Genomic DNA, 15,012 nt, shown 5'->3' on the forward strand with positions numbered 1-15,012 from the left:
TCCCAAACAAGATCTAAGTGTGCTCCTAATTTTTCTCCCACTCAAAAATAGAAAATATTGTGCCCCTAAAATTATTCCAATTTGTCAACCTTTGATGCAGTGGTCATTACACAAGTATAAGTGCTTGTGCAGTGTGGGAGGGAAGTACCGAGATTCAAGTCTTCAGGAGGGAGCTTCACACACATATACACTTAAATTAGGCTAAAGTAGAATTTCTATCTTGTATAAAAAAAAATAAAAAAAATAAAAATATTTGGAAATTCAAAGTTAAAGCTTATCCAATATATAATGAAATTAGATAGGGAAAAATCTAGAACTACAACTTTTTTCTTTTTTTTTGCTATAACTTTGAGAGGAATTAGTGATAAAAATAATGATACCATCTATATCAAAGTTATAGGTAACTTTGACAAAATTTTGACAAAATAGGGGGAAAAAAAATATATATATATATATATAAGGAAAAACTTAGATACAGTACCTTAGATACAATATTTTAGTTACCCCTTTTAAAATTCAGCCACATGTTTGACTAAATAACTCATGTTAACATAGTCTGTTTATTTGTCTCTGTCTTTTCACTTTTGTTTTCAGTTTCCCAAGATGTTAGAGAACCCATGGGAAACTCGTTTTTTTGTTTTTGAAAATAACTATAAAAGTCAATCTATTTTATTAGTTAAGCAAGGTTTGAAACTATTTTGGTATCTAACAAATCGATTCTCTTAGACTTGATTTTGCTCTTTGAAATTGCACTTGGAACTCGAGTGCGAGACACTTGAGTATGAAACTTGAGTGTGAAACACTTGATTTCCAAGTGCAATTTCAAAGAGCAAAATCGAGTCTAAGAGACTTGATTTGTTAGATACCAAAATAGTTTCAAACCTTGCATAACTAATGAATTTGTTTAAGGGATTTGATAATTTAAAAAAAAAAAATCTAGAAAACTCAACCTCTTTAGCTTTTCAATCTCTCAGATTTCTAAGGCCCGTTTGGTAGAGGAGTTTGAGTAATATTGTTTGTATTTTTTTGAAATATGTTTAGATGTAAAAGTGTGTGAAAATACGTATAATATTGTTTAAAAACTAAAAACATGTTGCTAATATGCTCTATCAAACGTGACCTAAATTTTTAAAGAAATCAAGATTTTAGAAGATTGAAAAGGCTGACTTAATTATGTGCATTGCATTGTCAACTAAAGGTTTGTTGCTTCTTGTTTGCGGCTAGTGACATAGTTACCTTAGTACCCCTTTTAAAATTCAACCACATGTCTAACTAAATAACTCAATTAACAGTGTTAACACAGTTCGTTTATCTGTCTCTTTCTTTTCACTTTTGTTTTCAATTTCCCAAGATGTCAGAGAACCCATGAGAAAACCCAACCTCTTTAGCTTTCAATCTCTCAGACTTCTAAATTTTTTAAAGAAATCAAGATTTTAGAAGAACGAAAAGGCTGGCTTAATTATGTGCATTGCGTTGTCAACTAAAAGTTTGTTGCTTCTTGTTTGTGGCTAGGGACATAGTTAGAGAAGCAGAGCACTTGAATGGACAATAAAAAGTTTCATGTAATCACAGATCTACGAATGACCATACCCAAAAACTCCATGTTTGGAATCCAACCAAAACCATCATGTCCTAACAACCAAAACAAACCCAATTCCCAAACCCACATAAAATCAAATGAGGAGAGGAGAAAAGATAAATTAAAGGAAAACTAAAGAAAAAACAAAGAAAGAGAAAAGGAGGAGGACGACGATCGGTGGCCACCGCATCACTGGTGTGCTTTTGATGGTTGCAGAGCTCATGGTTTCACGCTTTTAGCCTTGGTGTCCTGGGCTAGACTTCAGCGAGAAGAGCAAACCCAAAGGAGACCATGAGAGTGGCTAACAGTGGCCTCTTGTGGCCGCCCTTGACAATAGCCATGGAGATCCGGTGGTAGAGAGATCTTCAAGTTTGAGATGAGAGTGAGATGAAAGAGGGATATAGTTAACAGAATTAGAGAAAGAGAGGGTGTTAAGACAGTTAGAGCATCCACATCAGTTGCTGGCTAATTTTCTATAATACAAAAACTCTTTCATTTTACACATTTTGGCCCAAAAAATACCCACATCAGTAGGTGTAAAGTTGTGTAAAATTGTGCATAATTATACAAATGCTACAGTGACCGTGCATATATGCACGGTCACTGTAGCATTTGTATAATTATGCACAATTTTACACAACTTAGTCATTGTAGCTCATGTATTTACTATTTTAATAATTTCTTCTCTCTCCTACGTCTGACTCTTATCTCAACTCTCTCTTTCTCTTATCTTAACTCTGCAAAGCAGATTAGCTTCTCCTTCTTCTTCAAAATCTCAAGCTTCGAAGACGAAGACGACGATAGCTTGGCGGAGATCTCGCGTGCCATGGATTGAGTGCGATCGGCAAGTTTGGGTGGCGAGTGAGCCTCTCTGATCCAACAATCTGTTTGGAAATGGAAACGGTGACGAAGAATTGATCGGACATGGAGGGCGAGTGGGTTAGAGTTGTTGTGATTGTGATTGTCTCATTGTTGTTGTGGAAGATCGGTGAATTAGTGGCTGGATTTTGTTGTTATGAAAGATCGGTGAATCATTGTTGTTGTGATTGTTGTTGTGTTGTTGTTGTCTTGGAAGATCAGTGAATCAGTGGCCGGATTTTGTTGAAGGGTGGCTGGCTAGGTGTGGGTGTGGATGGAGAAGACGAGGTGGTGAGTTTGTGTCAGAGAGGAGAGGGAAGGAAATAATAAAAAAATGTAAAAAGAATGAATATTTTATTAAATAAATGTGTAGAATAGATAAATTGATGTTGGTGTTTTGTAAAAGTGGATATGTAAAATAAAAAAAAGTAAGTTTTTTTCTTGTAAAATAGACAGAAAATTTGCACGAACTGATGTGGTTGCTCTTAGCCAAGTTATTTAGTCAGACAGGTAGCTGAATTTTAAAATGGGTAGAACTGTATCAAGGGGCTAAACTAGTAAATTGAACAATTGGCCGGGTGTATTTATTAAAGGACAGTTTCCATTGCGTTTTCTAAAGTCTCAACCTGTCAGCATTTAAACCATTCGGTTCATCCACCGTTTACTCGATCTTTGGAAAAAATTTCTTAGCATACAAACCCATTCATTTATTTCCTTTTATCTATCCTGGAAGATCACAACAAATAATTACACAGAAGAGTCCCACAAAACTTTTCTTGGGTGCAAAATGGAAATGAAAAGAAAATAAAGTTGGTCGTTGGGCATTAACAGTTTCCTACTTACCTCTGAGTTTTGTCAAAGCAAGATCCAGGTTAGTTATCTATATCTTTGTTTTGGATGCTGGGAAAATTATCCATGAAAATGCAATAACACTGATCGTAGTGCTTTCTTGGTTTCTTCTTTTTGTTGTTGTTGTTGTTGTTGTTGTTGTTGTTTTTTTTTTTTTTTTTTTTTGAATCTCTGTTTTTTGATGAAATTCATACCCTGTTTTCTAGTTTGTTTTCAATTGGGTATCCCTGGAAACTGGAGTTTTCTGAAATGGAAAAGTTTTCTCGTCCATATTCGTATTGAAATTTGAAAGGACATCATTTTACAGTAGAAGTTGTAAATTCATCGGAGGTACAGGGACGTTGTCGTCCTTTGGGCATGGCGACCACGACTACACGACTGGCGATTTTTTCAGCATTGGTTGCGTAGATTTCGTGTGAAAGAGTCTATGGAGTCTTTTTTTTTAAGAAACAAGTCTAGAGTTAGAGTCACTTAAACACCGTATTATTGGAGAAATTGTAAAATTCGGACAGACGGGGTGGTCCACCGTTCAATTAAAAAACTGTTATTTATGAGAAATTATAGAGTTTTCGTGAATAAATGATGTAGTCTACTATTTCACTAAAAAAACTTCTGCTTATTTAAAATTGCTGCTAAGTCAATAATTAATTTCTGTTTTAATTTTTTTTTTAACTAACAATTTTAAACTGGTGGAAATTTTTTAGTGGAATGGTGGACCACATCATTTATCCACCATGTGGATCTTATAATTTCTCCACATTCACGACTTTGTAACAAGTTTGTTGCTGTACATGTGAGTAGTATAGAAAATGCGGTGATAATAGGTAGTCAAATACATGTTTAAATGGAGTTTAAACAAAGAGTGGTCCTAGAAAATTAAAATATTGTTTTAACTCAAAACAATATTTTATATTCTGTATATATTAAGGGGATTTAAAAAGTTAGTTATTGTTGTTTTTTTTTTTTTTGTCAAAAATACTCTTAAATTAATTAACTAATAACTTAAAAATGAGGTTAAAATAGTAAATTGACAAAAGAAAGTTAGTTATTGCTTTTTTTACTGTAAAAAATACCTCTACTTAAAACTTAAAAATATGGTTAAAATAGTAAATTGACAAAAATAATAAATTCTTACTTCTACTAAAATGTCTTTCTGCATCTAATAAACTCTTACTTTTATGTTGATTTAAATTCTTACTTCTACTCACTAACTCCCTACAAAATAAAATAACTATTTTGTTAGTTTTAAAGCTCTTCCAACCTACAAAATTCACTCTACATATTCATTTTTTTTTTTTTACTTCATCACGATGTAAAGTAATCTTTACCCAAAAAATAGAAGAGCCTCCGTGCACGTGTGTGAGCGCATGCTCTTAGGCTAGTCTATTTTAACATCTTATTTTATAATACACTCATCAAATATTTTATTTGGTTAGTGATTCTATTTTGTAGTTATTTTTTTTTATTTTTTTTATTTTTTTATATTCTATATATATATATATATATATAGAATTTTTATCTTGAAAATCTAATTTATAAGTGGATAAAGTAATTTAAAAATTAACAGGAGAGTGGTCCTATATTTTAGGCAATATTTTAGTAAGAGTTTAAAGTTGCATTTTTTACCGGATTATCTTTTAGTTTTGTCTCTATTTAAATATAAGAGTGTAAGAGTTTTTTTGAACTAAAAAAATGAGGAATTCAAACATGGAAAACTCCTTAAATAATAGTATAGATTCAATACATTAAAATAATATAAATAACATAATAAAATAATATATTCAACACAATAAATAACAACCATAACCCTCAATACATTAAAATATTATTTTTTTTAACAATCCACATTAATTTTTTTTTAGTTTAAGCTCCAGTGAATTGTTATCTCTAGCTTTTTTTATTTTATTTTTAAAGATACTAAGTATTTTTAACACACACACGAAAAGGGTGAGAAAATACTTTTTTAAAGAAATTTACAATAGTGTATATTTAAAAGTGTTTAATTATCAAATACATAATATATATCTCTAGCAGCTTAAAGTAGCTCAAAGTCAATTATTTATTTATTATAGCTGTAAAAACAATTTTAGGAAATTGGTTGCTAAATTGACTTTGTTGGAATGCTAAATAGGTTTGAATGGGGTCTCTCTCTCTCTCTTTTTTTTTTTTTTAAGTGCTAAAAGACAATAATGCCACGATCCATGCACGAAATTGCTAATGTACTTTTCAATTGGCTCAAGTGTCCTTTGAATGCAATTAAGAACCAGTCTCTATAGAGAATAGAGTACAGACTATAGACGATAGTCAATTCCAATCAGCTGCGCACTTTCCACGAATGATCGAGATAACGTGCAATTCTACTTTACGATTTTTGGAAAAAAAGAAAAAGAAAAAAAAGAAGTGTATGTACAGGTGTGTAATAGATGGTACCGTTTGTATTCCGAGTAATATTGGTTTGGCATGATAGCTAGAAATGCAAGAATAAGTGGGAGATAATAGGTTTGAATGGGGTCTCTCTCTCTCTCTTTTTTTTTTTTTTAAGTGCTAAAAGACAATAATGCCACGATCCATGCACGAAATTGCTAATGTACTTTTCAATTGGCTCAAGTGTCCTTTGAATGCAATTAAGAACCAGTCTCTATAGAGAATAGAGTACAGACTATAGACGATAGTCAATTCCAATCAGCTGCGCACTTTCCACGAATGATCGAGATAACGTGCAATTCTACTTTACGATTTTTGGAAAAAAAGAAAAAGAAAAAAAAGAAGTGTATGTACAGGTGTGTAATAGATGGTACCGTTTGTATTCCGAGTAATATTGGTTTGGCATGATAGCTAGAAATGCAAGAATAAGTGGGAGATATTTTGGATTATAGGAAGTGTCCTCAATAGCCGCATAGACATTTTTGCCTTGGTGGTGGCCCTGGTGGGTGAGTCTAACGTCAGGCGCTTTTGATGACCACTGGCAAAAGATATTTTTTTGTGTTATATTGGTCTTTCTCTTTTTTCAAAGTCCTCCGAGTTTTGATTGTGATGTGAAGTATGGCAACTAGAATCTTTTATTCTTCTTACCTATTTTTGATCTTATATTTTAATTCTTCTATTTTTTTTTTCATCTTCCCTACTAAATAGATCCTAAAAATAGGTAGGGTATTTTTAGATGAAAATCTTCATTTATTTAATACTTTAAAAAATTAATATTTGTGCACGAATTCATTATTATATACACTTGGCACTTTCGTCTACCACGTGTTTGTGATATTTAGCAGAGATGTAATCAAACCAGTAATAATTATATGCTAAAAATTATTTATCATGTATCATCTCTCACAATAAGTGTGAGGTGCAGGAATATTCACACACATATATGTACCATATATGAATCTTACGACATGTGAGATGTAGATTTGTATCCACATGTTATGAATGAGTGTCATACGACATACGACGCGTGAGATGTAGTCGTGTTTGCACATGTTGAATGAGAGTGACAAAATGCCTTCTCTTACACGACGGTCTCTTTGATCTTCATAGATATAGGCGACTTTATAGCCCCCCTTTTGGACTTGCTTTCACATGACAAAATCTTGGGGCACACCTAAGCCGGAATTGACTTTTTGCCGATTTTTTTTTGGATGAGTTTAAAGAGAAGGAGGAGTATTTTGGCACTTACAAGCGTTTGGGAACATGACTATTCAAAGTGCCGACCTGATGCTAATTGCAAACTTTTAGAAAATTTACTGGAAGTTTGATTAAACCCACCATATATACCATTACTATGTTGAGTAATGCTACGTACATACAAAAAAAAAAAAAAATTTAACATTTTTCACAATCGTTGAGTTAGCAAATTTTTACTCGTTTCCATTTATACCCACCAATAACATCACTAATAATTTGCCATTAGGTGTCAATTTTTGGTGTCCGTATTTCTAACCCATGTTACTTAAATCTGCAAACAAGTTTGTGGTGTCAGTAATTTTCTCTTCTGTTAACAAGTGTTTGGACATCTGTATTCCTTTCCTATGTATATTATTTAGAATCTTCAGTTGGACTTAAAAAAAGGAATAGCTATTCTGATATATAACTCACATAAAGCAGGAACTGAAGTTAGAACCTCTGCGTAGTTTGTTTTGCTGCAAAGTAAAAATGGCCACAAATGCTAGTGCATGTCCGGCAGCCATGCAGGCTACATCAAATGGGTTGTTCCAAGGGGATAATCCTCTCCATTTTTCACTCCCTCTTGCCATCGTGCAGATATGTCTTGTGGTTGCACTCACACGTATTCTTGCTTTTCTTTTGAGGCCATTAAGACAGCCTCGGGTGATTGCAGAGATTGTGGTAAGTCCCTCTTCTTTTCTTATTCTTTATTGGTGTGTTTTTATATTTTCACATGATAATGACTTGCTGCTTTTGTTTAGTTTATTACACATTAACAATAAGGATTTAGATACGTATCATAAGTCATAACTATGCACTTAGTCCAAGTTTTCCTTAAATTATATAGGGTTGGCACTAAATAATACTATGCTGTCATGACTTCCACCTTGGAATCTAGTACTATTTGCTTTTATTTTATTGAAATTTTTATCTGTAATCTTTCTCAATCTCTTTGTTTAATCAGGTTTGGGAGCATAATCTTTGAGTCACAGGGATTGCCAATGCGTATTGGTATTTCCTACAATAAAAAATGTTTCAAATAAGGACAGTTATATGTGTATCAGAATTATTCTTGGAATTGATTGCAAGTAAAAATTCTAAAAACATATCATCTAGAGGGGTTATCTAATTTTGGGTATAGTTACTTAACTAGTAGTATTGCAAACTGTAGAGTGTAAACTCAAAAAATGGACGCTGTATTTGAGTCATTGATGAAAGGAATTTTATATTAGAACCAAGTGGTATTGTTTACTCTGCCTCATAGTTGAGGTAGCAGATAAGGGCTTAGTGAAGTTAAATTCCTGAACTTTGAAGTACTTGTTATATCTCCAGCAACTTCCAATATCTTCATCTGTTATTTAAGAAAAACTGGATTTCAAACATGGGTCTAGGAACTTCACAAAACTATTAGTGCTTTATGCATAATCCACTGGTAACATTTTTTGTTGCATTCCAATATGAAATAATTTTTTTTTTTGTTGGCACTTGATTATAACCAAGTCTGTCTCATCAAACTATACCTATTCCAGAATCTCTTACTTAATTCAAATTTACAGACGTGCTCTAAGGCTTAAGGTTGTAACTTAGCTTCAACTAATGCGATTCAGTATCATTTCCTATAATTTCTTAAAATGTCTGCATCTTCATTTCCAGGGAATAGTTTGATTTTTGTTGCTTTTGTTGCAGGGTGGAATATTACTTGGTCCGTCTGCTCTAGGTCGCAACCAGGACTATCTAAATGCAATTTTTCCATCTAGAAGCCTCACAGTGTTGGATACTTTAGCCAATCTTGGTCTGCTCTTCTTTTTATTTCTTATAGGCCTAGAGTTAGACCCAAGGTCAATTCGTCGGACAGGAAAGAAAGCTTTATGCATAGCCATGGCAGGAATCAGCTTTCCCTTTGCATTAGGAATTGGAACATCATTTGTCCTCAGAGGAAGTATTTCCAAAGGTGTAGATGGACCCCCATTTCTTGTATTCATGGGGGTCGCCCTTTCTATTACCGCCTTCCCTGTCTTGGCCCGAATTTTGGCTGAACTTAAGCTATTAACTACTGATGTTGGCCGAATGGCCATGTCAGCAGCAGCAGTCAATGATGTGGCTGCATGGATTCTACTAGCTCTTGCCATTGCCCTCTCTGGTACTGGCCGCTCTCCTCTTGTTTCATTATGGGTTTTCTTGTGTGGAGCTAGTTTTGTTCTATGTTTGTCATTCATTGTCCCTCCTATCTTTAAATGGATGGCACAGCGTTGCCCCGAGGGTGAGCCAGTTGACGAGTTGTATGTATGTGCTACTTTAGCTGCAGTTTTGGCAGCTGGGTTTGTCACCGATGCTATTGGAATTCATGCCCTCTTTGGTGCATTTGTCATGGGAGTTCTTGTCCCAAAGGAAGGGCCATTTGCAGGTGCTCTTGTGGAAAAAGTTGAGGATCTTGTATCTGGTCTCTTCCTTCCGTTGTACTTCGTCTCAAGTGGATTGAAAACCAATATAGCTACAATTCGAGGACCTCAGTCATGGGGTCTTCTTGTTTTAGTCATTGTTACAGCATGTTTTGGGAAGATTATTGGTACCGTAGTTGTCTCCCTTCTTTGCAAAGTGCCTGTTCAGGAGGCTGTAGCTTTGGGGATCCTGATGAATACTAAAGGCTTGGTGGAACTCATTGTCCTCAACATTGGCAAAGACAGAAAGGTAACTTTAATATTTTGCCTTTCAAACAAAAAATGGAAGAAATTAATCTATTAGATTTATTTGGATTTTATGTACTTCATGATCTTAATTGATGATTGTTATTATAGGTATTGAATGATCAAACATTTGCTATCATGGTTCTGATGGCTGTCTTCACAACCTTTATTACGACACCTTTAGTTATGGCAGTATATAAGCCAGCTAAAAGAATGAGTAAGGCCAATCACAAGTATAGAACAATTGAGAGAAATGATTCAAATGCTCAACTTCGGATTTTGGCCTGTTTCCACAGTACTACAAACATCCCCGCAATGATTAATCTCATTGAGGCTTCACGTGGGACTGAAAAGAAGGAAGGACTTTGTGTGTATGCATTGCATCTCATGGAGCTAACTGAGAGGCCATCTGCAATTCTGATGGTCCACAAGGCAAGAAAGAATGGGCTACCCTTTTGGAATAAGGGGCGACATTCAGATCACAATCAAATTGTTGTAGCTTTTGAGGCCTTCCAGCAGCTAAGCCGAGTGTCCATTCGCCCAATGACAGCAATATCTCCAATGGCTAACATTCACGAGGACATATGCACGAGTGCTGAGAGTAAAGGGGCATCAATGATAATTCTCCCATTCCACAAACATCAGAGGTTTGATGGAGCATTGGAGACAACTCGAAATGATTATCGTTGGGTTAACCGGAGAGTTCTTGAGCATGCACCATGCTCTGTGGGGATCTTGGTGGACCGTGGACTTGGTGGAAGCACCCATGTATCTGCAAGCAACGTTTGTTCAACCTTAACTGTCTTATTCTTTGGGGGTGGTGATGATCGCGAAGCCCTTGCCTATGGGGCTCGAATGGCTGAACACCCTGGTATTAGTTTAACAGTCATTCACTTCATAATAAGCCCTGAGATTGCACAAGAGGTTGTTAATGTTAAAGTTAATATTGGTGAAACCTCCAATACTTCAGAAGGATCTGGAGATGAAAAGTTTCTTGTTGAATTCAAACAAAAGTTTTTAAAGGACAGCTCAATCAAATTTGAAGAGAGAGTTGTGAGAAATGCTGCAGAAACTATTGATGTCATTTTAGAATATAGTCGATGTGATCTGTTTTTGGTCGGTAGAATGCATGAGGTTACTACTTTGAATGTGAAGAGTGATTGCCTTGAACTGGGCCAAGTTGGTAGCTTGTTGACTTCTCCTGATTTCTCAACATCAGCATCAGTATTGGTGGTGCAACAGTATCATAACCAGAGAGTTTCAAATTCAGGGTCTTCTAAGAGAGTAGTAATATTACCGGATGAAGATACAGATGCGTTGCCTGAGGAAGATTTAGAATCTAAATGATTAACTTTCTTTGATCTATTAATGTACAGAAAGAAAAAAAAAAAAAAAAAAAAAAGGAATAGCTATTCTGATATATAACTCACATAAAGCAGGAACTGAAGTTAGAACCTCTGCGTAGTTTGTTTTGCTGCAAAGTAAAAATGGCCACAAATGCTAGTGCATGTCCGGCAGCCATGCAGGCTACATCAAATGGGTTGTTCCAAGGGGATAATCCTCTCCATTTTTCACTCCCTCTTGCCATCGTGCAGATATGTCTTGTGGTTGCACTCACACGTATTCTTGCTTTTCTTTTGAGGCCATTAAGACAGCCTCGGGTGATTGCAGAGATTGTGGTAAGTCCCTCTTCTTTTCTTATTCTTTATTGGTGTGTTTTTATATTTTCACATGATAATGACTTGCTGCTTTTGTTTAGTTTATTACACATTAACAATAAGGATTTAGATACGTATCATAAGTCATAACTATGCACTTAGTCCAAGTTTTCCTTAAATTATATAGGGTTGGCACTAAATAATACTATGCTGTCATGACTTCCACCTTGGAATCTAGTACTATTTGCTTTTATTTTATTGAAATTTTTATCTGTAATCTTTCTCAATCTCTTTGTTTAATCAGGTTTGGGAGCATAATCTTTGAGTCACAGGGATTGCCAATGCGTATTGGTATTTCCTACAATAAAAAATGTTTCAAATAAGGACAGTTATATGTGTATCAGAATTATTCTTGGAATTGATTGCAAGTAAAAATTCTAAAAACATATCATCTAGAGGGGTTATCTAATTTTGGGTATAGTTACTTAACTAGTAGTATTGCAAACTGTAGAGTGTAAACTCAAAAAATGGACGCTGTATTTGAGTCATTGATGAAAGGAATTTTATATTAGAACCAAGTGGTATTGTTTACTCTGCCTCATAGTTGAGGTAGCAGATAAGGGCTTAGTGAAGTTAAATTCCTGAACTTTGAAGTACTTGTTATATCTCCAGCAACTTCCAATATCTTCATCTGTTATTTAAGAAAAACTGGATTTCAAACATGGGTCTAGGAACTTCACAAAACTATTAGTGCTTTATGCATAATCCACTGGTAACATTTTTTGTTGCATTCCAATATGAAATAATTTTTTTTTTTTGTTGGCACTTGATTATAACCAAGTCTGTCTCATCAAACTATACCTATTCCAGAATCTCTTACTTAATTCAAATTTACAGACGTGCTCTAAGGCTTAAGGTTGTAACTTAGCTTCAACTAATGCGATTCAGTATCATTTCCTATAATTTCTTAAAATGTCTGCATCTTCATTTCCAGGGAATAGTTTGATTTTTGTTGCTTTTGTTGCAGGGTGGAATATTACTTGGTCCGTCTGCTCTAGGTCGCAACCAGGACTATCTAAATGCAATTTTTCCATCTAGAAGCCTCACAGTGTTGGATACTTTAGCCAATCTTGGTCTGCTCTTCTTTTTATTTCTTATAGGCCTAGAGTTAGACCCAAGGTCAATTCGTCGGACAGGAAAGAAAGCTTTATGCATAGCCATGGCAGGAATCAGCTTTCCCTTTGCATTAGGAATTGGAACATCATTTGTCCTCAGAGGAAGTATTTCCAAAGGTGTAGATGGACCCCCATTTCTTGTATTCATGGGGGTCGCCCTTTCTATTACCGCCTTCCCTGTCTTGGCCCGAATTTTGGCTGAACTTAAGCTATTAACTACTGATGTTGGCCGAATGGCCATGTCAGCAGCAGCAGTCAATGATGTGGCTGCATGGATTCTACTAGCTCTTGCCATTGCCCTCTCTGGTACTGGCCGCTCTCCTCTTGTTTCATTATGGGTTTTCTTGTGTGGAGCTAGTTTTGTTCTATGTTTGTCATTCATTGTCCCTCCTATCTTTAAATGGATGGCACAGCGTTGCCCCGAGGGTGAGCCAGTTGACGAGTTGTATGTATGTGCTACTTTAGCTGCAGTTTTGGCAGCTGGGTTTGTCACCGATGCTATTGGAATTCATGCCCTCTTTGGTGCATTTGTCATGGGAGTTCTTGTCCCAAAGGAAGGGCCATTTGCAGGTGCTCTTGTGGAAAAAGTTGAGGATCTTGTATCTGGTCTCTTCCTTCCGTTGTACTTCGTCTCAAGTGGATTGAAAACCAATATAGCTACAATTCGAGGACCTCAGTCATGGGGTCTTCTTGTTTTAGTCATTGTTACAGCATGTTTTGGGAAGATTATTGGTACCGTAGTTGTCTCCCTTCTTTGCAAAGTGCCTGTTCAGGAGGCTGTAGCTTTGGGGATCCTGATGAATACTAAAGGCTTGGTGGAACTCATTGTCCTCAACATTGGCAAAGACAGAAAGGTAACTTTAATATTTTGCCTTTCAAACAAAAAATGGAAGAAATTAATCTATTAGATTTATTTGGATTTTATGTACTTCATGATCTTAATTGATGATTGTTATTATAGGTATTGAATGATCAAACATTTGCTATCATGGTTCTGATGGCTGTCTTCACAACCTTTATTACGACACCTTTAGTTATGGCAGTATATAAGCCAGCTAAAAGAATGAGTAAGGCCAATCACAAGTATAGAACAATTGAGAGAAATGATTCAAATGCTCAACTTCGGATTTTGGCCTGTTTCCACAGTACTACAAACATCCCCGCAATGATTAATCTCATTGAGGCTTCACGTGGGACTGAAAAGAAGGAAGGACTTTGTGTGTATGCATTGCATCTCATGGAGCTAACTGAGAGGCCATCTGCAATTCTGATGGTCCACAAGGCAAGAAAGAATGGGCTACCCTTTTGGAATAAGGGGCGACATTCAGATCACAATCAAATTGTTGTAGCTTTTGAGGCCTTCCAGCAGCTAAGCCGAGTGTCCATTCGCCCAATGACAGCAATATCTCCAATGGCTAACATTCACGAGGACATATGCACGAGTGCTGAGAGTAAAGGGGCATCAATGATAATTCTCCCATTCCACAAACATCAGAGGTTTGATGGAGCATTGGAGACAACTCGAAATGATTATCGTTGGGTTAACCGGAGAGTTCTTGAGCATGCACCATGCTCTGTGGGGATCTTGGTGGACCGTGGACTTGGTGGAAGCACCCATGTATCTGCAAGCAACGTTTGTTCAACCTTAACTGTCTTATTCTTTGGGGGTGGTGATGATCGCGAAGCCCTTGCCTATGGGGCTCGAATGGCTGAACACCCTGGTATTAGTTTAACAGTCATTCACTTCATAATAAGCCCTGAGATTGCACAAGAGGTTGTTAATGTTAAAGTTAATATTGGTGAAACCTCCAATACTTCAGAAGGATCTGGAGATGAAAAGTTTCTTGTTGAATTCAAACAAAAGTTTTTAAAGGACAGCTCAATCAAATTTGAAGAGAGAGTTGTGAGAAATGCTGCAGAAACTATTGATGTCATTTTAGAATATAGTCGATGTGATCTGTTTTTGGTCGGTAGAATGCATGAGGTTACTACTTTGAATGTGAAGAGTGATTGCCTCGAACTGGGCCAAGTTGGTAGCTTGTTGACTTCTCCTGATTTCTCAACATCAGCATCAGTATTGGTGGTGCAACAGTATCATAACCAGAGAGTTTCAAATTCAGGGTCTTCTAAGAGAGTAGTAATATTACCGGATGAAGATACAGATGCGTTGCCTGAGGAAGATTTAGAATCTAAATGATTAACTTTCTTTGATCTATTAATGTACAGAAAGAAAAAAAAAAAAAAAAAAGTGTCGTTACTCTGTTTACCTTGAAGATGCACCAAACAAGTGGCCAATTCAACAATCCTTCTCTCTTTCCAAGCATATTTAATACTGTATTCTTAATCAGATTTAAAAGCAAAGATGGTGTGGAGCTTGAGAAGACCTTATCTAAAGATAGGCTCCTCTCTCTAGCAACCTATGCTCAATTTCTAATGGTTCCATTACAACTAAGGATGTAGTAGTTTTATTTTTCTAGGTGAAATTTAGTTTTTAGCAGGATTATTTATTTATTTATTTTTAAATGATTGTAAGGGAAGAAGTAAATGAA

General features: G+C 35.6%; 2 protein-coding genes across 2 annotated transcripts; both read left to right on the top strand.

Annotated features, from left to right (window-relative positions):
• The first annotated feature begins 3,045 nt into the window (after positions 1-3,045).
• LOC111986660 (cation/H(+) antiporter 18) lies at positions 3,046-11,032 on the top strand. The gene is made up of 4 exons (XM_065764898.1): positions 3,046-3,308; positions 7,388-7,627; positions 8,633-9,634; positions 9,742-11,032. The coding sequence occupies exons 2-4, from the start codon at positions 7,436-7,438 to the stop codon at positions 10,975-10,977; spliced, it is 2,430 nt and encodes an 809-aa protein (XP_065620970.1). The 5' UTR covers positions 3,046-3,308; positions 7,388-7,435; the 3' UTR covers positions 10,978-11,032.
• A 5-nt stretch (positions 11,033-11,037) lies between these two features.
• Positions 11,038-14,974, top strand: LOC111989673 (cation/H(+) antiporter 18). The gene is made up of 3 exons (XM_024021461.2): positions 11,038-11,309; positions 12,316-13,317; positions 13,425-14,974. Exons 1-3 carry the CDS (start codon positions 11,118-11,120, stop codon positions 14,658-14,660), a joined length of 2,430 nt encoding a protein of 809 aa, XP_023877229.1. The 5' UTR covers positions 11,038-11,117; the 3' UTR covers positions 14,661-14,974.
• Positions 14,975-15,012: the final 38 nt, after the last annotated feature.

This window comes from Quercus suber, unplaced genomic scaffold (genome assembly GCF_002906115.3).
Source record: "Quercus suber isolate HL8 unplaced genomic scaffold, Cork oak 2.0 scaffold_591, whole genome shotgun sequence".
NCBI classification, from domain to species: domain Eukaryota; kingdom Viridiplantae; phylum Streptophyta; class Magnoliopsida; order Fagales; family Fagaceae; genus Quercus; species Quercus suber.